This window comes from Eublepharis macularius, chromosome 7 (assembly GCF_028583425.1).
Source record: "Eublepharis macularius isolate TG4126 chromosome 7, MPM_Emac_v1.0, whole genome shotgun sequence".
NCBI lineage: Eukaryota > Metazoa > Chordata > Lepidosauria > Squamata > Eublepharidae > Eublepharis > Eublepharis macularius.
The window spans coordinates 10,927,411-10,951,103 of NC_072796.1; the positions used below are offsets into that span (position 1 = coordinate 10,927,411).

The window sequence follows — 23,693 nt, forward strand, 5'->3', positions numbered from 1 at the left end:
CGAGCGGTGGAGCTGACGGCGCTAGGCTTGCCTAGCTTCTATGGCTCGCTCCAGGGCTCCCGCACCTTTCCCTCGCCCCTGAGAGAAGGGCCTTCCTCCCTTTCGACCTTGGGGTGTGCAGTCAAACAAACGGTGGCAGAACAACACAGGGGCCAAAGAGGAAGCAATCGCAGCTCTGCACAGCCGTAGCTGGACTCCAAACCTCCATTTCAGCAAGGAAGAGAGAAGTAGTGCTGCAGATAGGGCAGTAAGAGGCCCTTCGGGACGCTGCTTTCCTTTCCCCCTTTCCCGCGCGTTGAGCTTTTCTCCTCCCACCACTCTCCCTAGGCTGCCCGCCATTTTCTCCTCTCTCTTGATGGCGAGAAGATGCAGGGGATGGCATCCAAGGCAGGACTCACCCTGGTCTCTAGTGGTGGGGGGGCCATTTGCAACCTGGACCTTCCTACCTCCCCTTCCTCCCTTTCCACCCGTCAATCCCCCAGGGGCGATGGAGGGACTGTTTTAGACCCAGATATGACAGGGTCAGAAGCCAAGGCCAATTTGTCTTCCTGGCTTGGCACTGAAATTAGGAGGCAATTTAAGGAAGTCCTCAGGGAGCATGGTTTCCTTGGTGAGGGGTCTGGAGTCCCCAAAAAGCAAGGGCAGCACAGATGTGCATGCTCTAGCAAAAAGGAAAGAGGGCATAAGGGATCACCCTCACCCCCGCCCCAAAGCTAAAAGACGGAGGGAGGAGGAGAATCTTCCTTTACACAGGGATCCCAGTCCCTTGGGCGATGATGAGAGATCTGTCTCCGAAAAGTCAGAGCTTTTCTCAGAAGTTGAAGATGGAGAGTTGTCTGAAGAGGAAGAGGACATCTCCCCTCCACCGTAGGCAAGGCTGTTCCCTCATGAGGGGTACGCCAAGTTGCTTCCAAAGGTCCTGAGAGTGCTGGAAATACAGTCTACATCTTCAGACAAGAAGGAAATAGACCCTGCCTTCCTTCATCCTGAAGGCGGAATGGGAGGCTCCTGCTAAAGCCAAAACCTACCAGCCTATCGTCAACAAACTTTACTCATGGCAGATGCTACCAAGAAAATAAAGTTGCTGACTGTGGATGACCCGGTATCTAGCCTGGCATCCACATTGGTTCTTCCTATGAGAGCAGATGGCATACCAAAAGACCCCTGCGACAGGAGGATAGAGCAGGCACTTCGCAGAAACTTTGAGACTTTGGCTACTTCCTTCAGGGCCTCAGTGCAGCTTTCTCCTGGGCCTCTGATCTGACGGCAGCCGAGAGCAACGTATCCAAGGAAATTAAAGATGAGGTGAAGAAGATAGCACTTGCTACAGCTTTTGTGGCAGATGCCTCCATGGATGCTCTCCAGTTCTCCTCCAGGGCCGTGGGGTTTAACGTTGTGGTGAGGAGAAACACCTGGCTGCATAAATGGGAGGTTGATGCGTCAGCACAGGCCAAAGTTGTGGCTGTTCCCTTTAGTGGAATGAACCTTTTTGGTGAAGCCTTGGAGAAATATTAGGTGGAAGATAAGGAAAAGAAGAAGGTTCTGCCATCAAAACAGAAGGAATCCCAGCCTAAGAAGAGATCTCAGTCCTTTCATGACAACAGAGGAGCTTCCAGATTTAGAACTCCCAGACCCACCAAGGGATGCTGGCAGTCTAGATCCAGATGGGACAATAGGCCGGGTTCCTCCTCTTCCAAATTCAGCCTCTTCGCCAAGAGTTCGAAGAAGGACTCTTCTGCATGACTATGAAGCCCCAGCAAGCGGCTTAGCCAGAGGGGGCAGGCTTCTAGAATTTGCAAACGTATGGCTTCAGGATGTTTCAGGCAAATGGGCCTTGGACATTGTAACAAATGAGTACTCTTTGGAGTTCAAGACTTTCCCCAGGATGCACGTTATTTAAATGCCAAAACACTCAGATGCCCAAAAATATCTGTTGATGTTGCAAGCCATCCAGCACCTTCTCGAGATAAGGGCAATAGACCCGGTTCCTGCCCACCAACGGAATCTGGGAGTTTATTCGATCTTCCTTGTGCCGAAAAAGAACAGAGCCATCAGAGCCATCTTAGACCTCCAGTGACTGAACAAACACATTAAGGCTAGTAAATTCCGGATGGAAACTCTGTGGTCCATCATCACAACCATCCAGAAGGGGGACTTCCTGGCCTCAGTAGACCTATCAGAAGCGTATCTACACGTCCCCATCAAGGAAACTCACAGGAGATTCCTTCGTTTTGCCTACAATGGGGATCATCAGAGTCACCAAGACCCTACCTTCATCCCCAAGGCCAACTCTACCTTTCATAGGGGGGAGGAGATTAATCTACCATCCTTTTGTGCAAATCCCTAGCATAGGAAGGAAAAGGAATGGCATTGTTTAGATGTTAGGCAAGCTTTGAGTTTCTATATAGATAGAACCAAAAGTTTTCATAAGTCTGAATCCATGTTTGTATCGATGGTTGTTGTGGGTTTTCCGGGCTGTATTGCCGTGGTCTTGGCATTGTAGTTCCTGACGTTTCGCCAGCAGCTGTGGCTGGCATCTTCAGAGGTGTAGCACCAAAAGACAGAGATCTCTCAGTGTCACAGTGTGGAAAAGATGTAGGTCATTTGTATCTACTCAGGAGGGGTGGGGTTGAGCTGAGTCATCCTTTAAGAGTTTCCCAGGGTGTGGAATGCTAATGGCGGGAGGCTTCACTGTATCCTGAGGAGGTTCTTTTGCATATGGATTGGTACTTGATGTGCTAATCTTCTCTGCAGGGCTATTGTCAGGGATAGAATGTTTTGTTAGCCTGGTGTTTTTCAGAACTGGAAACCATGCTCTGTTCATTCTTAAGGTTTCTTCTTTCCTGTTGAAGTTTTGCTTATGCTTGTGAATTTCAATGGCTTCCCTGTGCAGTCTGACAAAGTAGTTGGAAGTGTTGTCCAGTATTTTGGTGTCCTGGAATAAGATACTGTGCCCTGTTTGAGTTAGGCTATGTTCAGCCACTGCTGATTTTTCATGTTGTCCCAAGTCTGCAGTGTCTTTCATGTTCTTTTATTCTTGTCTGGATGCTACGCTTTGTGGTCCCGATGTAAACTTGTCCACAGCTGCAGGGTATACGGTATACTCCTGCAGAGGTGAGGGGGTCTCTATTGTCTTTTGCTGATCGTAGCATCTGTTGTATTTTTCCGGTGGGTCTGAATACTGCTTGAAGGTTATGCTTTTTCATAAGCTTTCCCATCTGATCAGTAATTCCTTTGATATATGGCAAAAACATGTTTGTATCGTTGTATACAAACATGTTTGTATCGTTCAGAACATCTTCTATGGGAAAGAGACTGTCCACTTCTACTCTGAGCAGGTGGATTAGGGGATGCATTACCTTGGACCCTTCTGAGGGTATTGTGGCACACTCCTTAAGAGGGGCAGCCACCTCTGCTGTGTACAGATCTTTCCCCTCCTTAGAACTGATCTGCAAGGCAGCCACATGGAAGTCTGTGCATTCGTTCACAAGACATTACAAGATAGATAAGATAGCTTCAGCAGAGGCTACCTTTGGGAGGAGGATGCTGCAGCACACAATCTGAGTCTGGAAACTTATTTAACTCTCCCTGGGGCAACCTGCTTTGTTATGTCCCAATAGTAAGGAATGCCCGTTGACCACCAGAGAATGGAAGATTTGTTTTCACTTACCGTGAAGCTTCCTTTCTCGCTGGTCCGGGAGTAGGGCATTCCTGCCTGCCCAGCAGTGGTGAGTGTGCTGTAGTCTCTTTCTCTGTTTTTTAAAAAAAAGGCGGGAAGAAATAGCATGAGATTCCAGTTAACTGTTCTTAGTTGTGTTGAGTTCGATGTTTAGAACTTGCAGGAAGGTGGAGGGGGCTTAAGTCTTCTGCAGATGACAGAGGATCATGATTGTCAAAGGCTTGGAAATGAACTGATGAGACATGGGGAAGCCCCTCCCCGTCAAGGACCGACAAAAAGTTGTCTGGCCCTGCTCTAGAGGAGGAGCTGCTTCTCAGTAGTAAAGAATGCCCCACTCCTGGACCACCAAGAAAGGAAGTTTCACTGTAAGTGAAAACAAATTTTCCATTCCCCACAGCTACTTAGATAATATTATAATGCAGGAAATGTAATAAATCTACATATGTTTATAGCTTTCAGTTGCCTTATTTGGGATGTCATCATTTTAAGGGGAATTAGGTGCTCACTCTGTCCTTTTTATTTTCTCAGGCATTTAACAAGAATAATCTCATCCTGGAAGAGCAAAACAAGTACTTCAATTCACACCACAATTCGAAGGCGTATTCCAACGCCTATTTCACAGACCTGAATCACTATGATGAGTATTAAGTGTCTCCCCATGGCCTGACCCGTCAGAGCAGAACCTGAGATACTACTGTCGTGTGGATACCAATAAAAAAAAAATTACAATCATGACCTATGTGGGCAAGAGGTTCCCTTTCCAAAGCTGTATATTGCAGTACAATATTTGTACTGTGTAATCACAGAGAGACACAAGATGAAAGTTATTTCTGTTTTAGGTTAATACAGTTTGATCAGTTTGCTGCCGTTCTACTAATTAATATTTTTCTGCTTCTCAAAAGGCAATTTGAAGATGATTAGATACTTTTCGCAGGACATTGTTTCCCACTTGCCTAAGAGAGTTGTTTTCTGTACATAGGATGCCTCTATGGAACACTGCGAAACAAAACAGAAGACCTAAGAAATAATCTAACGGAATTATTCTGTCTCCAGCAAATCCAAGAACTCTACTGTTCATGCCAGAACTGATGTCACCTTCTGTGCCAGGTTTTTAGTTTTGGCCCTAGACGAATCTGAAAGTAATTAAGGTGGGACTGCAAAACCCTGCATTGTTGCAAGGGATGTTAGCAGAGCAGGAACCGTAGAGAAGTGCAAGGGGTAAAACCAATCAAGAACTGCAGCCCCGTGGACATTTTTAATCAGCAGGGGAGGGAAGGAAGGGAGGGCACCGGGAACAATTTCTGCATGTTATTGCCACATCTGGATCGCTGTACTAGCATGGCTGTTTGCTTAGCCTGCATAACTGCACCGAGTCCGAGTCCCCCTGGGCTGTCCATCACAACATCCACAAACCTGTCAGAACATCAAAGTGGGCAAGGCTTCGTTGCAGATCCATCCATTCCTTTGCCCTGACATGCTTAGGAGCAAATGGAAAAACACGAACGCTTTTATTTTTAGTGTGTTTTTAAAAAGAATTCATCAAGGAAAACAGTGGCATAAAGCGTATCAAAGCATCATTGTAATAATTTTGAAGGACTAACTGAGCTTGCCCGTTATGCCTGGATTATGTAAATATTGGAAGTGCTTTGCTGAGCATAAAGTTGGCTTTCTCTCGCTTGAACTGAAAAAGGTGGTGGTGGGGAGGTAATCAGGCTCCCAATTTTGTATTGGATTGGTTCCCTGTTGACTTCACTAATTTTGAACAATGACATCTTTCCTTAAAAAAAAAAAAAGAACAAACAGCTTTACTGTTTGAATGAATGTCAGAGTTACGTAAAATGATTTGCCTTCTAACTTCAGCAACCATACCTTTTAATTGTCGTATGCTACTTTCCCTAGAAAACCCCAAAGAAAATGTTGCATATTTTTAGCAGTCAAAAATATCTAACCAGGGATGTATTTTGGCTGGGTGCATACATGCTTTCCTCTTGGGTTCAGTGCATATCGCTCCTATTCATTTCCCTTGCTGCAATCTCATGAGTTTGCAGTTTAGGGTCAAACTACATGATATGATATGACTACCCAGGTTCCTGAGGGTAAAGTGTAGATGACTGGGGAAAGCAATGGCAACCACCCCGTTAAAAAAGTCTGCCAAGAAAACGTTGTGATGCGACGTCCCCCCATGGGTCAGTAATGACTAGAGAAGGGCACGAACAGAAAAAAAAAACACGAACATGATGTTCGTTGCCATCCACAAACAGGAACTCACGAACAACCACTAACATGGCCCTGTTCACGAACATGTTTGTGGTTGGCTGTTCATGGGGGCCAGCAGACTCTCCTCCAGCCATCATCCAAGTCAAGATCCCTACTGCACCACTCCCAGAAACCTGACCTGAGCAGGCAGCAGGAAAGGTACCAATAATAAATAATACCTTGGCCCCAGAGCCTGGCAGCAGCCTTGGAACTTGAAGAGGTAGATCCCTACCGCACCACTCCCAGAAACCTTACCTGAGCAGGCAGCAGGAAAGGTACCAATAATAAATAATAGCTTGGCCCAGAGCCTGGCAGCAGCCCTGGAACTTGAAGGGGTAGATCCCTATCCCACCACACACAAAGAAAATTCAAGCTCCAATGCACTCTATCAAAATGCCAACAGCAACTGTCTCTCCCTCTCCACTGTCTGCAAACTAAGCCAGAGCTGGGAGCCCCCCTCCCCCCTGCTCTTTGTGCCCTTGTAACAAATTTGGAGCTCCACACTTGAAAGGAAGACCTGCCTATCAAGCTAAATTGGGCTTAGATTGGGGTTTCCAGGGCAACAGCAGAAGTTCAGACAGAGTTCAAACAATCTCTGCCTAAGTTGCCAAGGGAATTGATTGCAGGTGCCAGACTGTCTGGCTGGACGAACAGCAACGAACGAGGTTTGCAACAACCACCTGTTCGTTTAGAATGGGGCCTCACGAACAGCTTGTTCATGAACAGCAGATTGGGCTGTTCGTGGCTTTTTTTTTTGTTTGTATTGCTGTTCGTTCCCATCTTTAGTAATGACTTGGTGCTTGTACAGGGGACTACCTTTACCTTACCTACATGATATGCATTTGACCATGCAGCTGCATTTGGCATTTGGCATGGCATCTGTGGAGAACTTACTAAAATGTCGCACGGTCTGTTTCAGTGTGGGACCATGGTGCTGGCAGAGGAAGGATCCCAATTCAAACTGAGCTCTGTGTTGCTTGGGTAAGCAATAGAGCATTGCTATGGAGAGTTACTCAAGTTTAAGTCAATTGACTTCAATGGGCCTAGACTGGAGTAACTCATCATGGGACTGTACCGTTAGTTTCCTACAGCTGCTGCAGGGTAAGTGAGTTGGGTTGGGGGAAGCCTGATCTGGCCTCTTGCTTGCTTGCTGTCCCATGCTTGCTTCCATGGCTGACAGTGTACAAAGCCGAATGAAGCATGTCTCCATATTCCTGGCCTCTCCGCCCTTCAGAATTCCCTTCAAATTCACACATTACAAAAATCCATAAGGATGTAATTTGGAAAATTCATGCTTCCCAGTGGCAACGGGACTGATTCAGAGTGGGATTGCATTATCCAAAACAGCCCCGTGGATTGCATACTGGTAGTCCATTACTATATGTAAGTTTCCCTGACAATGCAGTAGTGGTTCTGTGGGGCTGTTTTATGTCAGTAGAGTGGTACAGGACAAAGGCTTAAGCCTCTCCTTCCTAGGCATGCCTGGTGGTAGCTGAGAGGACTTTGCAACATGTGATCTAGCCCTAATTGGCTATTGGCCAGTATGCAGTCCTAGGCTTGCATTTCAGGTGGGTGTGTGAGTGGAAGGACTAGAGAAGATCAACCAAGGAAATCCAGGGTGCAATGGGAATCCTTTACCTCCCTCCTTCCGGCCTCCTATCTGTAAGAAAATTGCATTTTGTTTCACTCTCTCTTTCCCCTTTATTGATTTTGGGGAGACTGCTCAATAGCATGCGAAGCTGTGGTTTGAGAGCTCTGTGAAAATCCACACCCACCCCACCACCTAGGCTGCAATAATGAAAAAAGTCCTTGAATTCTGGAATCCCCTGAGATGATTAAGAATATGCGTTGTTGTCCTTTTTGAAAAAGACAACTTTATTAATCTTCATAGTTGCATAGCAAGGCTGAAAGTACATACCTATCCCTTCCTTCTGCCTCTAAGCTGAGTACTGGGTAGGGGGTTCCTCTAAAGCCCGCTGAACTAATTAACTAATTAATTTAATGCACTAGCTAATTAATTAATTTAATGCACTATTCTATGTACAGTACAGTGATCTAAATTCCACAGTGTTGCAACCGTTCTCCCCCACAAAAACGCTCGATCGTCTTCTCTCCATGGGGTGCCTCAGAGCTTGTTCTAACCTGATGGTGGCTGTCCCTTAATGCCTGACTTCCCTTTGAAGAGAGGCCATAAAGCAAGGCTGGTGTAGCTGTAATATTTTATGACCACGATTCTGGGAGAATATCTGCCTTCCTCCCGTTAACTCCTCAACAGGACCAAGGTGTAGTTAAGAGCACGTGCTGGAGCAAGCTTGGTTAAGTGAACCAGATCTGGATAGTACTTGGATAGGAGACTACCTGGAAATGGCAGGCCACTCCCTGCTCAGGAATGGAGTCCTGGGCACTGGGGCAGCTGCCTGGGGCCGGGGGGCACTCTGATGCCTACCCTCTTCCATTGTGGGGGACAGAAGAGCAAACTCTTCCCACTGTGCTTGCTCAGGGCACCCACCCCATCTGGGCCTTGGGCACATGGAAGCCCTTCACACCCACCTCATCCTGCAGCAGCAGCTACTCAGGTCTGCCTTGGCCAGCACTCGGGCAGCCTCAGCAATATGGTGGCGGTGGTGGCAGTGGTTCTGGGCCCCCATCCTGGACTTTTGCCCAGTGCTTGAGAATGACTAATAACATCCCTGCCAGCTCTGAGGTGTAAGAAAAAGAGGAGATAGGCAAAGAATATATGTGCTAATGAAAGGGTTAGTGGGAACATCATATCAGGACTGGGCCAGTGCTGAACTTGCATAACCTCACCTAATTCTAAAGTGGACTGTGATTTAACATTGAGATATTTGCATTTTTTCATACTGGTGCAATTGCATAAACGGCAATTTGGATTGCAAAATATTTTTACAGTTGTATGAAGATGTGCTCTTTTCATCACACAGGTTCCCTAGGCTTACTGCTAGACCAAATAGTGCTTCAAGTAAACCACACACAACCATCCATTGGAGTAGAAACCCATTTGGGTACTCTGAATAGTCACATTTTCTTTTGTACCAGTGTTCAGGTGGTCCAAGCCACTTAAACTTTTCCATCAGGTTTTGAAAAGGAGACTTTGGGGTTCGCACAGCCATGTTATAAGCTGTTTTTTCCCAGTGCTCAGAAGACCCTGAGAATATTACACCCTGAACATTTGGGTGTGACAGCAACATCCTCACAGAGTTGGAAGGGGCCATACAGACCTTCTAGTCCAACCCCCTGCCCAATGCAGGCTGAGCCTAAAGCATCCCTGGCAAATAGTCATCCAGCCTCTTCTTGAAAACTGCCAGTGAGGGGGAGCTCACCACCTCCCTAGGCAGCTGAGTCCACCTTTGAACTACTCTGACCGTGAAAAAGTTTTTCCTAATATCCAAGGCAGTATAGAGAGGAACTGTGACCTCCTGTGATTTTGATGTAATGGCCCTTTTGATACAGCCCAAGACTGAGTTTGCCTTTTTTGCCACCGCATCACACTGACTGCTCATATTTAGTTTACAGTCCACTCTTACTCCAAGATCTCTTTCGCATACACTACCCAGAAGTGTATCCCCCATCTTGTATTTGTGCTTCACATTTTTGTGGCCCAGATGGAATACTGTGCACTTATCTATGTTGAATTGCATCCTGTTCACAACCGCCCACTTCTCCAGAGTATTCAGGTCTTGTTGAATTTCAACTCTATCTTCTTGGGTGTTTGCCACTCCTCCCAATTTGGTATCATCAGCAAACTTAATGAGTAGCCCGTTTACCCCTTCATCCAGATTATTGATAAAAATATTGAAAAGTACCGGGCCCAAAACCGAGCCCTGCGGCACGCCACTGGACACCTCCCTCCAATCTGATGAAATGCCGTTGACCAACCCTCTTTGGGTGTGGTCCTGTAACCAGTATCCACTGAACTGTCCTGTAGTCCAGTCTGCAGTCATATCATTAGAATGTCGTGGGGAACCCTGCAACAGTAATAATGGAAACAGCTCTTTTCATTTAGGCTGCACAACCTTTTGCAACCCTGGAGATTAAGAAATGAATCAGTGTTATGAACCATATGGACCTAGGCCTGGATTCAAGTTCTACTTCCGCCATGCAGTGTGCTGCTCTACCCACACACTTGCTTTGAGGCACTGACTTCCTCATTTCTAAAGTAGCAATCTGTCTCAGCCACTTAAGGAGAGTGAAAACCTCACGTATGTCAACATGCTTTATAAAAGGTGATTTATTTAAAAAATAAGTATTTCAGATTGCAGTTCACAGTCCTAGTCCAATTAATTTGAAATTATTCTCTGCTACTTCTGGTTCTTGCAGAGAGTCTACATGTTACTAAATGCCTGAGGATGCTCAAGTGCAGGATTGTATGTGTATTAGGGGTGTGCAGCAGGGAAAAAATTCGGTTTTCCTGCTTCGGATTTACCTGAAGCGGGAAAACGATCCGGAATAACCCAAAACCTAAAGCCGCTTCAAGTTTTCAGAAATTGCTTTGGTATGTTTCGAGATGATTTGGAACATACCGAATAGAGATTCCCACCTCCCCCCTGAGCCCCCCTTCTCCCAACCCCACTTACCTATGTTTGAGATGATTCGGAACATACCGAATAGAGATTCCCACCTCCCCCCTGAGCCCCCCTTCCCCCAACTCCACTTACCTTGAAGGCAATTGAGGAGGAACTGATATGAAACAGTGAATGTACTCATAGGGAGCAAATTGAAGTGTGACTGTGTGAGCGAGTGCATGGAAAGTTGGAGGGGGGAACACGTGAAATGAGTTTCACTTGAGTATCCCTTGGTACTTAGTAACGTATAGCGAGACTCTTTAAGTTTTCCCCTTTCCTTGTGCTTTCTAGTTGATCTTTCCTCCCTTAACACCCCCTCCTCTTTGGGCACCTTTTAAAATACTTTCCTAGTCTCTGCACTAATAGGAAAACCTGCATTTAGTACATCCTTGACATTAGAACCTCCCTGCTGGAGCCTGCATCTCATTCAAAGAACTGCAAACTCCTTGCGGGGGGGGGATTCCCAAGATTCTAGTCTAGAAATTGATGAGAGAGGGTTGAAGGGTGAAGAGAGAGAGAGGGGGGAAACAAGGCTGAAGCTTTTTCTTCCCTTCCTGTGCTGGCTACAGAAGTTTATGCAGTACACAGCCCCACCTACAGGCACAACTGAGCTAACATCTACTCTTCAGTTATCCCTGGTTATAATACTTGTACTTGACACTTTTACTTGAGACTACCCCTGCCGTTAATGATGTCAAGTGAATAATTCACCCCTTTTTTTGAGCTGCTTTCCTAACATTGACGCTCCCTTGGGCTATGAGCCTGACAGCAACTACATGCGAAATGAAAAGTACCACATGTCCACGAATACATCATCAGTCTAAATAGAAAATAGATCCTAATTATTTTTCTGTGACCAAGTGAGCCCTTTTGAGATGCAAAAATATCATGTACTAAAACAGGTTAGCATAACAGTGCTAACCAAGTCCAGTGTGAGCTCCAGTATCTGCTGCCCGCTATGATACAACTATCCTGAACATTCATTAGGAAAGACAGCACAATTCACTCTCGTTCCTTGCCCTCCCTGCACAAGATGCACAGACTTGTTGCTGCCTTTAACTATGCTTACTCTGGTTGCAATAAAAAGTAAGGAAGAATGACCTCCTCCCTTGAATGTGGGTAACTGTTCCAGGCCCACAAAACAAAGGAAAGCACAAGATTGGCACCCTTGCCTAGCGGAAGGTGGTGGTTTGATTTGAGCAATTTTGGAGGCAGAAAGAGACCTGGCAGAAGAGGGGTCGGGATTGTTCTGAGCTGCTGGATTTGGCTTACAAGTGATACAACCTTACTTTTGGGGTGTGCAATTTGCCAGCTTGTAAATCTGTAAATAAACAGATTGTTAACAAAAAGCCAGCCCAAGTATCTTATGCCAAAGCTCTCTCGAGTTGAACTTGCTGCCCCCTCCCCAGAAGGGAACAACTGAGATATCTGGAAGCGTTCTCTGATCTTACAGCTTCAAAAAACAAAACAAGCCTGGCTTTCCATTTTTATTCTATTATTATCACTTTCTGACACAAGCACAGCCAGCAGCCCATATAAAACAAGAAGGTAATCATTCCATAGCAGTCAGATCTATAAAACATCAAAATTGAACAGCAAGCAACATTTTTAACAGCTGTGCACAGGAGAGAAATGGAACTAGACAGCAGAAAACTCTTTGGTGAAGGTGACTGAGCCCTTCCTGCCTTCCAAAGCCGCTCATGTTGAAAACCAGCTTAAGCAATTTCCCGTAATAAACCTAATAGGCTTGTCAATTGCCAACCTGCCCCCGTACTTTTAACAGCAGCATTCTCTGGCAAGGGATACGTCTATGGAAGACTTTACCCAGTTTTTTGTAGATCAAGTTGTTTATTTAATAAAAGATGGCACGCTAGGGTTGTTCCTGGCCAGGCAGCAACCATAAAAATAGTTAACAAAATTAGCTTCGGGATTTGGACTCAAAGTCTGGGCAAGATCCCAGCACATTCAAATTCCATCAGTTTAATTCTTTGGGGTTGCTAACTGCCAACCTCGAAGTGGAACCTGGAATTCTCCTGGAAATACAACCGATCTCCAGACTTCAAAGACCAGTCCTTTGAAGAAAATAGTTTTAGAGGGAGGTCTCTGTGACGGCACATCCCAACCAAGCTCATTTCCTAAACTCTGTCTTCCCCAGGCTGTGCCCCAAACCTCCAGATTTGGCAACCCCACCTTTAATGAAACGGGAGCAAACTAAGAGACTCCTCCGTTGCAACCCTTTCAGTGTGAACGTATAAAAAAACACCAATTGTTTAAGCTAGACTTTAAGAAATCCGTTTTCAAAAAACAACAAAAACAAAATCTGATTTTCGTGAGCATGTTAACTTCTATGCAGATAGATCAAGATGGGTAGCCATGTTTGTCTGTTGCAGTAGAAAAGAGCAAGAGTCCAGTAGCACCTATAAGACTAACAAAATTTGGGGTAGGGTATGAGCTTTTGTGAAGCACAGCTCACTGCTCACAGCTCTTACAGGTGCTACTGGACTGTTCCTCTTTTCTAATGTGAAATTCTGTACCTCTTAAATTCCAATTCATGGCCTGCTGGCAAAAAATACTATTTTTTTTTCAATCAAGAAAAACCTCCACACCAACAGTGGGAGAAATTAAGGCAACTTGTTCTGAGGCATGCATTATAGGTATGGCACAATTGGACACACATTTCAGCAATCTTAAAATTTTTAAGTGGTCAATCAAACAGTGTGCTAATTTTGTACCCAATGCAAAAACTCAAATTTTGCTCTGGTGACTGCCCCCTGTTACCATCCTTGCCTCTAGAAAGTCCTGAGTACTTGGCCTATGCTTCATAGAATGATAGAATCACAGTTGGAAGGGGCCATACAGACCATCTAGTCCAACCCCCCTGCCCAGTGCAGGATCAGTCTAAAGCATCTCTGACAAGTATTCATCCAGCCTCTTCTTGAAAACTGCCAGTGAGGGGGAGCTCACCACCTCCCTAGGAAGCTGATTCCACTTTTGAACTACTCTGACCTAATATCCAGCCGGTACCTTTGTGCATGTAATTTAAGCCCATTGCTTCGCGTCCTACCCTCTGCTACCAACTGGAACAGCTCCTTGCCCTCCTCCAAATGACAGCCTTTCAAATATTTAAAGAGAGCAATCATGTCCCCCCTCAACCTCCTCCAAACTAAACATTCCCAAGGCCCTCAGCCTTACCTTGTAGGGCTCAGTCTCCAGACCCCTGATCATTCTCGTCGCTCTCCTCTGCACCCTCTCGGTTTTGGTCACATCCTTTTTGAAGTAAGGCCTCCAGCACTGCACACAATACTCCAGGTGTGGCCTGACCAAGGCAGTATAGAGAGGAGCTATGACCTGCGATTTCGACGCTATGGCCCCTTTGATACTACCCAAGATTGAATTAGCCTTTTTTGCCACCGCATCACACTGACTGCTCATATTTATGGTTGTTGTGGGTTTTCCAGGCTGTATTGCCGTGGTCTTGGAATTGTAGTTCCTGACGTTTCGCCAGCAGCTGTGGCTGGCATCTTCAGAGGTGTAGCACCAAAAGACAGAGATCTCTCAGTGTCACTGAGAGATCTCTGTCTTTTGGTGCTACACCTCTGAAGATACCAGCCACAGCTGCTGGCGAAACGTCAGGAACTACAATGCCAAGACCACGGCAATACAGCCCGGAAAACCCACAACAACCATCGTTCTCCGGCCGTGAAAGCCTTCGACAATACATGCTCATATTTAGTTTACAGTCCACTCTTACCCCAAGATCCCTTTCACATTAGCCCAGAAGTAGCCGAGAAGTGTATCCCCCATCCAGTATTTGTGCTTCCTATTTTTGTGGCCCAGATGTAATACTGTGCACTTGTCTTTGTTGAATTACATCCTACTCACAGCTGCCCACTTCTCCAGAGTATTCAGGTCTTGTTGAATTTTAATTCTATCTTCTGGGGTGTTTGCTACTCCTCCCAATTTGGTATCATCAGCAAATTTAATGAGCAGTCCTTCCACTCCTTCATCCAGATCATTGATAAACAAATTGAAAAGTACCTGGCCCCAAACCAAGCCTTGTGGCACCCCACTGGACACCTCCCTCCAATCTGATGAAACGCCACTGACCACCACTCTTTGAGTGCGGTCCTCTAACCAGTTCCCTATCCACTGAACTGTCCATTAGTCCACTACCCATCAGGGGGTGTGGCTTTAGGGACTCAGTTGGGAACTTGGGTACAATCCTATGAAGGTCTGCTCACAAGAAAATTCCTTTTTATTCAAATAGGACTTTCTTACTGGGAAGCGTTCTTTGGATTGCAGCCCTTGCTTAGTATCATTTTAAGTAAATACAGAACAGAACAGAAATACATTATTTTCACAATTGCCCCTACTTGTTTCTAAGCAGACAGAACAAAAGTGGAGACTTTAGATTATGCGCTGAGATGATATAGTCTTCATTAATTGCAAACTGATGCCTTCTGTTATCACAGCCAATGTAGTAATAAGCATTCTTGTTCAGGAAACAGGAATTACAGCCTAGGAGGCTTGATCTAAATCCATCTTAACTTTTCCTTTCTCATGTGATTAAAAAATGCTTCATCTTAATACAATCCACAAAGATCCTAATTTCTTGATAGCCACATTCAATCATTTTTTAGTTCCACATGAATCAGAAGAAATATTTAAAAGGCTATCATAGTCCTTTAGTTTGAATTTTTTCTGCCCTGGCTTGAGATCCTGAGGTAGAAGAATGAAGATCCGTATGAAGTGTTTAGTAGGACTACTGTTACTTGAACATCCCCCTCCCATTAGATGAGCCATGCTAATTCTGACTATGGGCTATACCCACCTCCTACAAAATGGATCAAGTTCATGAAGAAGATCTTTCTTACCACCCTCTTTCTCCAGCAGCCCATTGCTGAGGGGACAAGTGAGCTTCCAAAACAATATGGCATGGGGGGAGGCTGAAGGAACAGGGAATGGGTCAGTCACCCCATTCCCCCCCATTTCAGCCAAATCACTTCTTTCTGCAACAACGCCACATTGTTTTGGAGGGTCCCCCAACCCTCAGCAACAGCTTTTCAGGAGTCTGCTGGAGAAAGATCCTCTTTCACAAGCTCACTCCATGAAAGCTGGGCTTCAACTCCATCTCTTCCAGGGCTCATTTCAAGGGGGAACGCGCCGGAATGCAGTTCGGCAGTTCCCCAAAGAGGTCACATGTCAGGTGGCCTTGCCATTTTGGGGCCGAAACGGCCCGGATCGGGCCTCTGATGGGTAGTGGATCACTCTCCCACTCAGCAGCGGCCTGATCCTGACCGTTTTGGGCCCCTTTTCGGCCATTTTCAGCCCCTTTTTGCCATTTTGGGTCCAATTTCAGCCCTGAATGGCCAGGACTGGGTCCAAAACAGGATAGGTGATGTCAGGGGGTGTGGCACATGCAAATCAGTTATGCCAACGACACACTTCCGGTGATGCCAAGGGGCACAGCATATGCAAATGAGTTATGCTAATGAGTTCCTCCAGCTCTTTTTCTACTAAATGACCCCTGATCTCTTCAATATTGTACCAACACGCTCAGACAAATCACACAAGAGAAATGTCAATGTATGGGGACCGGACAGTTCATTCAGTGCTTGATCCCCAAACTGTCCCATCTGTTAACTTTTCCACGGAAAGGGATTATAAGTGAAAAGGCACCGATAATAAATTTTAAATCTTCATCTTGGAAAAAAAAATCCAGTTGGAATAATTGCTGCTACATAAGATTTCTTTATTAAGAAACACCATTCTGCAAACTCTTATCTGAAATGACTGCATGGGCATGAATATACTTAACTGGGATAAGACGGGGATCCAGAAGCTGATGAGAGACAAATTTAAGTGTCAGAATATAAATGTTAAAAGTTGCGGTTTAAAGGATGGAGGTGAAGTTGACAAAGCTGTAACTGAAGATCAGATGCCACCTGCCCACATAACAACAATGCCAAACTGGTGTGAACATAAAGGTGGTTCTTAGGCCCAGATATCCTGCAAGTATCTTTTCTCATCTCTTAACGTAGCCAGTATTTTCAGTGCTCCCAGTTTATCAGCTCCTCTCTCAGTCATTAAGATATCCACTAAAGTATCGTTCACATCTTTTGCCATGTTCTTTGCATCTCTGAAAAAGAGATAAGGGGAAAAATGGATTAACAACTAACTCTGGTTTCTTTTCTTGCCTACAAACTAGAATTCTAACCCACAGCTTAATCCTGATTTAGAATCCTGCTTTCTAGGCAGGAAAACAATCCCTGCTTTGTTGTGTCAACCCAGTCAGATGTCGCATCAGACTGCAGTTTGGTTTGAACCAGGAAGTCCTGTTTTAAAGCTGCACACGACAGGAAGGGGGAAAGAGAACTTCCCGGGTCATTCCCATCACCAACACACCAAAGTCCATCGCATCATCTCCGTATGGCTTTAGCATTCTTGGTGTGGTCAGATGTCCAGCTCTAAAAGAAGCAATGGTCCACTGGACAGAAGAGGGAAGACATTCAGAAGGAGATTTAGTTGCTATCTAGCTGTTCGCTTCCAGGGACAGTGATGTTTTAAGGTATCTAAACACCAGAAGAAGTGTTTTCTTGAGCACCAATAGCTGGATTTGTGCTAGGCACTGACTTGAAGCCATGATATCTTAATGAGATTAGAGGTGCAAGTCGAACACAATATAATTCTTACAGCTTGTGAGACTAGACTTAAAGAGGAAGATGTTCTCTTGGTACATCACTAGCCCACTGATTTCCAATATAAAATTTATAAAAATATAGATGGCACATTCCAACCACAATTAAGCAAATTTTATGTCCCACTGATTTCAATGGCAGAGTCTTAAGTAGACATGGGCATGAACCGGAAAAAAAAGAACCACATGACTCGTGGTTTGTCGTGTTCCACGAACCACGAACTTCCATGACCTTTTCATAGTTCACGAATCGGTTTGTGGTTCGTGGCATTTCAAACACCCCACGCTGGCTGCTGAAGCCCAGAAGCGGCAGGAGAAGGCTGTCAGTTTCAAAACACCCTGCCCCGGCTTCATCTGATCGGGTGAAGCCAGCGCGGAGCATTTGAAAGCCGCAGCCATCCCGTTGCTTGCAACTGGCAGGGGAAGGCTGTCAGTTTCAAAACACCCCGTGTAGGCTTCATCCAATCAGGTGAAACTGACAGCCCCCTTCTCCTGCAGATTGGCTGAACCTGGCGCAGAGTGTGTGAAAGTGACAGCCCCCTTCCCTGCAGCTCGTGGGCGGCAGGAGAAGGGGACTGTCACTTTCACATGCCCCATGTGGGCGGTAGCACCAGTCTGGCTTCACAAACCACTCTCGAATCGGATGGACCGGGCCTAAAAAGTCATGGAGTTCGTGGAAAACGCAGGCCCACAAACTGCGTTTTCACAAACCATGAATCAGCCCAGTTTGTGCGTTTTTTTGCTTCGTATTGTGATTCGTGCCCACCTCTAGTCTTAAGCAGACATTTCACCGACAGAGAAGTTAACTTTGTCAAGATGACACCCAAATAAATAAGCAGCTTGGGCAACATACACCGCTTACATGCAACATTACTTCCTTGGGTGTAAAAGCTACATCCATGTGTACTTTTTGATGCACCAGATCAAGAGAGGCAATGCTTTTAGCTGTAGGACATTGATCTGGCCCTATTATTTGCAACTCCCTTGCTTGCTTGAACTTACACCCCTAATTTTTTTAAAATCATTGTTTCTCAGTTAACCCAGTCCATAAGCAAATTGTTAGCCCTCCCACTTCCTTGAGAAATTCTGCAAACAGCTTTTGTAGCAAAGGCTGTGGCTCAGTGGTTAAAGCCCCTGCTTTGCACGCAGAAGGTTCCAGGTTCAATCCCCTGACAGCATATACTGTTAAAAAAGGACCACGTAGTAGATGATGTGAAAGACCTCAGCCTGAGACCCTAGAGAACGACTGCTAGGGATGTGCACTTTGGGTTTCTGATTTGTAAAGATTCGAGATTCCAGTTGATTCGGGAATCTCAAAGCAAAGCTTTCTGAAGCAATTTGTATTGCTTTGGGAAGCTTCAGGCAAAGCGCCAACAGCCACTCCTGCAGCACCTGCAACACAAGAAAAGTGCTGCTTGCTTTCAAACTTCCCGCCCCGCCACTTTTTAACCCAGATGGGAGGGGGAGGAGGCTGGCAAGTGGCATGAAAAGGGTCGCTTTCAAAAGCCCTGCCATTTGCTTCACCTGAAGCTTGCCACTTTGGGTAAACCTGAAGCGGAAAACCCAAATATTTTTCGGGTGCACACCCCTAGTGGCTGCTAGTCTGAGTGGACCTTGAGGGAGCAATGGCCTGGTTTAGTATAAAGCAGCTTCATGTGTGTTAGTGTGCAGTCCCCTGATCTTTTCAGCACTGCAACGAAACTATGCCTGCCTCCAGGAGTCTTTTCCCCAGAAAGATAAAAAAAAAATAACTACCTCTCAACACACCTTGATTCTCCCATTCATTGTGTTTCGCTGTGTTTTGCCCTCAGCTCTTTGTGCCGCTGAAGGTTTATGCCCATAAGTACTAATCTAAAAGCTGTTAACTGTTTTCACAAGTTCTTGCAAATCGAACTCGCAGAATGACTCACCCACACACGTAAAAATATCCTCTCTCCTCTAGCAGAATCCTGGTAACGTCTTTAGAACAAAGTCGAAGGTGATCTTGCACGTATTTAGGAGCAGCTGCCTCTGCCACGGCTGGAGGGTCTCTGGAGAAACAAACTTTCAGATGAGTCAAACTCCCATTCTCAACCAAGCGCTGGAGTTCATCTCTGGAAGACAAAGCCAAGAGAAGGCAGGATTTCCCACGCACAGCTATGAGGGATGAAACACAGGCAGCACAAGGCGATCAACTCACTGGAACAAGTAATCTTTGGCCTTCGAGCGGCAGCCAAAAAAGAGCCACGTCTCTCCGAAAGTCCACTCTTTGTGGTCTTCTTGGAGCTTCTCTCTGATCAAGAAACAAGGAGAAAAGTGTAGCTATTCATCAGTAGACTGTGCTAAAAATAAAAATTAAAAATTAAATAAAATAAAGGACACGAAGTTCAGCCCCATAAAAGCCCAGATTCCATACCTGACATAATTTAGATGTGTTTTTATTTTTATATGACCAGCATAACCTTTCTAGCTGGAGAGTCTTCTCCCCTCCTTGCAGCTTTTGGCGTTCCACCACGCACACACCCTCCACTGCTTCAAGCCTATCCTAGCGGCCATTATGGCCGACGCCTTCAGAATACCCAGTTCTGCCTTGGCTGGGGTTGTAGGTGATCCTACCAAGAAGACAGCCCTGATGGTTAACTTCTTGAACTGCACGACTCCCTCGAATCTGGTTCCCAGTTCTTCTGTTTGTGGGCCATTTACTCATTGGTGGTCTTACCCTGCTCATGGCCACAGCCTAAAGGCTATTTGTCAGTGCACAGCTGTGAATGAACCTTACTGGAAGATTGATGAACCAGGGAATAAACAAGAAAACAGAGAACTGAGCTCCTGCACTACAATCAAACATAGAGACATAAAGCTGGAAGGAATCCCATCGGTCATCTATTCCACCCCCCCTGCACAATGCAGGAAATTCACAGCTCTCCCCCCCCACCTCCCCCAGTGAGCCCTGCTCTATGCCCAGAGGAAGGCAAAAAACCTCCATGATTACTGGCCAATCTGGCCTGGACGGAAATTCCTTCCTGACCCCAAAGAGGCGACTGACATCAAGTTCTCACAGACGCAGAGAATCCCAGTGCCCATGAATGAACTCCCCTCTCTGAAGGGCTTCTGCATTCATTCCAATGGAACGAACAATCCTCTATGTGCCAAGTGATACACGTATCTGCTCCTCCGTTGAAGCAATGGCGAAGCTCACATGTGCAGGAGATGTGCACATAAGGGAGCACAAATGGATCAGAGCACACTCACTCCTGTGGAACACCCTGCCACAACACAGCTAAGATGCTATACCCTTTGAAAGTGGCTACAGTGCCAGTGGTGAGGTCACACATTAAGCAACATTTGCATCGTGCTAAAGGTCATGATAACACTTTAGTGTATGCTCAAGTGGCTTATGCATCCAAATGGTCAGAAAAGTGCTAATTGTTCGTAAATCCTTCAAGGGCCTGCATCAGAGAGCATTATTTTCAGTTGCCTTATTAAAAACCAAAATTTTTCCTGCATTTTAGAAAATAAATGTAAAAATCCTGAAATATTCAAGCTACAGGTCCCCGAACTTTCTGGGCCTGTGAGCTCCTCTGGAATTCAAATACAGGTTGGTGGGCGCAAATTAAAAATGGCTGCCACAGAAGGGGGAGCCAACCACAAAAGGTCAGGTAGTAAAGTTAGGCACAACCCTAATAGTAACTCTTCAACATTTCAGGCAGAAGCCCTATTTATAAGAAGATGCCTTTTAATCTGAACTGCCAAGCAGATCTCCAGTGGCCAATTAGAAGCCTCGCTGGGCACCAGCCCTCCCTGCCCCACCCACTTTCTAAAAAATATTTGGTGGGCATCATCCAAAGTGTTGGAGAGCCATGGCATTAATGGGCACCATGTTGGGGACCCCTGTTTTAAGGAGACGGGAGACTAGGACCCCTCTCCCTTGGCCATGGCTACTTAGAAGCCTGAAGAGAGCAAACAGCTGCTCTTACGTTGCTATTCCCTGTGTCCACCGCTTGACATTCATAGAGCACCAACAGTGACACTGTCACTCTCATGGTCTTTCTGTTGTAACTGTTGGAGACATCTTTAATTCACGGCTGCCAGAAGCAGCCTTTCTATCAAGCTTTTGCAATAACAGGCAACCAATTAGACGGCACAGCTTGTTAAACCTTATGAGCGCTCATTACAAGCATTTACAGTATCAAATCTGTTCCCTCTCAGTTTTCAAAAGCAGCTTCTGGTTGTCCCAATTAAATGTTTTCCCAAGAATTTATTACTCAGTTTTTTTAAAAAAAAAATTGGCATTGTAACAATACAATTTCATGCTTCACATATAAATCCTTTCCCCTTTAATTCTTTCTAAATGACAAATCAAGGCACCCCGTTGACACTTTAAACTTGGGAGTAGGCAAATGGGATTCTGGAACATTAGACTACAGGGACTGGAGTCAAATGCTGAACTTCTTTGGACTGTCTTCATGCACACCCATGGAGCTTGACTACACTAGCAATGATCTTCAAGCATAGCTGAAAGACTGCCTGTTTTTTGTTTTTGTTTTAACTGTACTCCGGATCTACTAATAAACAAAAAACAAGATCAATGGACAAAAATTAAAGTAAAATTAAAGTAAAAATTAAGTAAAAAGAGTCTTAACTAGGGGTGTGCAGGGCTGGAAAGATTCGGTTTTCCCGCTTTGGAATTTCTGAAGTGGGAAAAAGAATCACAAAAGTGATTTATGAAGTGGCAAGCAGATTTGGAAACCGTTTATTGCCCTGCTTTGGTATGCTTTGTAAAGATTCAGAGCACACCGAAATTTCCGGCCTCACCGCTTATTTCACCTGATGGGTGGGGGAGGAGGGGGTTCCTTCCTCCCCCTCCCATCGGGTGAAATAAGCGGCAGCAGGACTTTTCCCGCTTCCCCCCCCCGCCAGCCAGCTGAAGTTTAAAGTGCCCTTTCTTTGCCATGCAAGGAAGCCCAGAAAGGACCCTTTCCCTGCTGCTTGAGTGGCAGAGAAAGGGCCCTTTAAATGCCAGTTGGCCTGCAAGGGAATCTTCCCTCGCAGGCCAGCTGAAGTGCTGAAAGGGTTCTTTAAATGCCAGCTGGCCTGCGGGGAGAGCCCTCTCCCCCACAGGCCAGCTGAAGGCAGCAAAGGGCCCTTTAAATGCCACTTGGCCCACAAGGAGCTCCCCCTCCCCCACGGGCTGACTGAAGGCAGGAAAGAGCCCTTTTCCCGCCATGCAAGCAGCAGGGACAGGGCATGCCAGCTGGCCCATGGGGAGAGCCCCTTCCCCTGCAGCCTGGCTGAAGGCAGGAAAGGGCCCTTTCTTTGCTGCCAACTGGCCCATGGGGAGAGCCCCTTCCTTCGCAGCCTGGCCGAAGGCAGGAAAGGGCCCTTTCCCTGCTTGCGTGGCAGGGAAAGAGCCCTTTAAATGCCAGATGGCCTGTGGGGATCCTTCGCAGGTTAGCTTGAGCCAGTCAAGTTTTGAAAGCCCTGAAGCTTCCCAAAGCCACTGAAATCAGGTCCAATTCGGATATTTATCCCAAATCGGAAACCCAAATTGCACACTCCTTACTTCAGTCTTAACTGAAATGTCTTACTGGTACAAATTCAAATGAGATTGGGATACTGAGTCCTGTATCTGCCTCCCATACTTTGGGGTCACAGTCGTATGATATAGTACTTCTTAAACAGCAGTAAAAGGATCTTCCGTTTCCCACCCTCTGCCTGTGCAGCCTGGAGCACCTGAGCTGTAGACATCTCATCTGCATCCAGAACATTGATGTCTAACCACCCTTACCAGTGGAACGATTCCATGCCTCACTGACATCCGTTGCTGAATCCCACTGATGGAGGTCCAATGGAAGATTTCACTCTCTGTTTTGTGCCTTCACATGCTGTGAACTAGTCACCTTTTTAAATAAATCTAATAATGAGGTACTTACCGATGTTGTAGGAAGCCCACAAATGGAGCAATTCCAGTTCCTGGACCCACCATGATAAAGGGAATTGAGGGATCATCTGGCAAGTGAAAAGCGTTGGCCAGCCGAGAAGATATGGAGATCTAGAATGCAATTACATGTAATTAAGAACACTGCTGAAGTAGCTTCGCAGGCCCAAATTACATGCCATACACAATCCAAATACCAAGTTACATCAAATTTCAAGTAAGGAGAAAAAAACAAGGAAATTGTTAAAATAATGGATGATGCAGAAAAAGGAAATGGAGGGGGAAAGGATGCTGAGGAACGTAACTTTGGTTAGGACTGCACTGTAAGGGTAAAACTAAAAGAGTTGGCCTTGTGGGATATTCTGTGCATGCAGAGCAGCAAAAATGAGAAAATAACTCCCTCCTCTCAGCATGCTTTTGGCGCGAGAAAACAGCGTGAGAGGGTCAGCTCTTGGTAGCAGTAGGTGTGTGATGTTTTTGACAGTTCTCCGTTATGAAAGGTGCCCATGGACCTTACTTTAGAAATTGCCTGTTTCTTCTGAACTTGTTGACCAGTGTTTG

The 23,693-nt window shown here is 45.8% G+C and overlaps 2 protein-coding genes across 2 annotated transcripts in view; one reads left to right on the forward strand and one right to left on the reverse strand.

Annotated features, from left to right (window-relative positions):
* The window catches only part of SEMA5A (semaphorin 5A), a 155,688-nt gene extending 150,186 nt beyond the window's left edge, over positions 1–5,502 (forward strand). Inside the window, exon 21 of the mRNA XM_054984946.1 lies at positions 4,208–5,502. Coding sequence (XP_054840921.1) covers positions 4,208–4,327 — 120 coding nt within the window. The 3' untranslated portion in view covers positions 4,328–5,502. The remainder of the gene's footprint in view (positions 1–4,207) is intronic.
* Positions 5,503–16,260: 10,758 nt separating this feature from the next.
* The window catches only part of MTRR (5-methyltetrahydrofolate-homocysteine methyltransferase reductase), a 30,209-nt gene continuing 22,776 nt past the window's right edge, over positions 16,261–23,693 (reverse strand). The window contains exons 12-15 of the mRNA XM_054984988.1: positions 23,128–23,246; positions 19,395–19,487; positions 19,126–19,308; positions 16,261–16,657 (exon numbers count right to left, since the gene is read on the reverse strand). Coding sequence (XP_054840963.1) covers positions 16,513–16,657; positions 19,126–19,308; positions 19,395–19,487; positions 23,128–23,246 — 540 coding nt within the window. The 3' untranslated portion in view covers positions 16,261–16,512. The remainder of the gene's footprint in view (positions 16,658–19,125; positions 19,309–19,394; positions 19,488–23,127; positions 23,247–23,693) is intronic.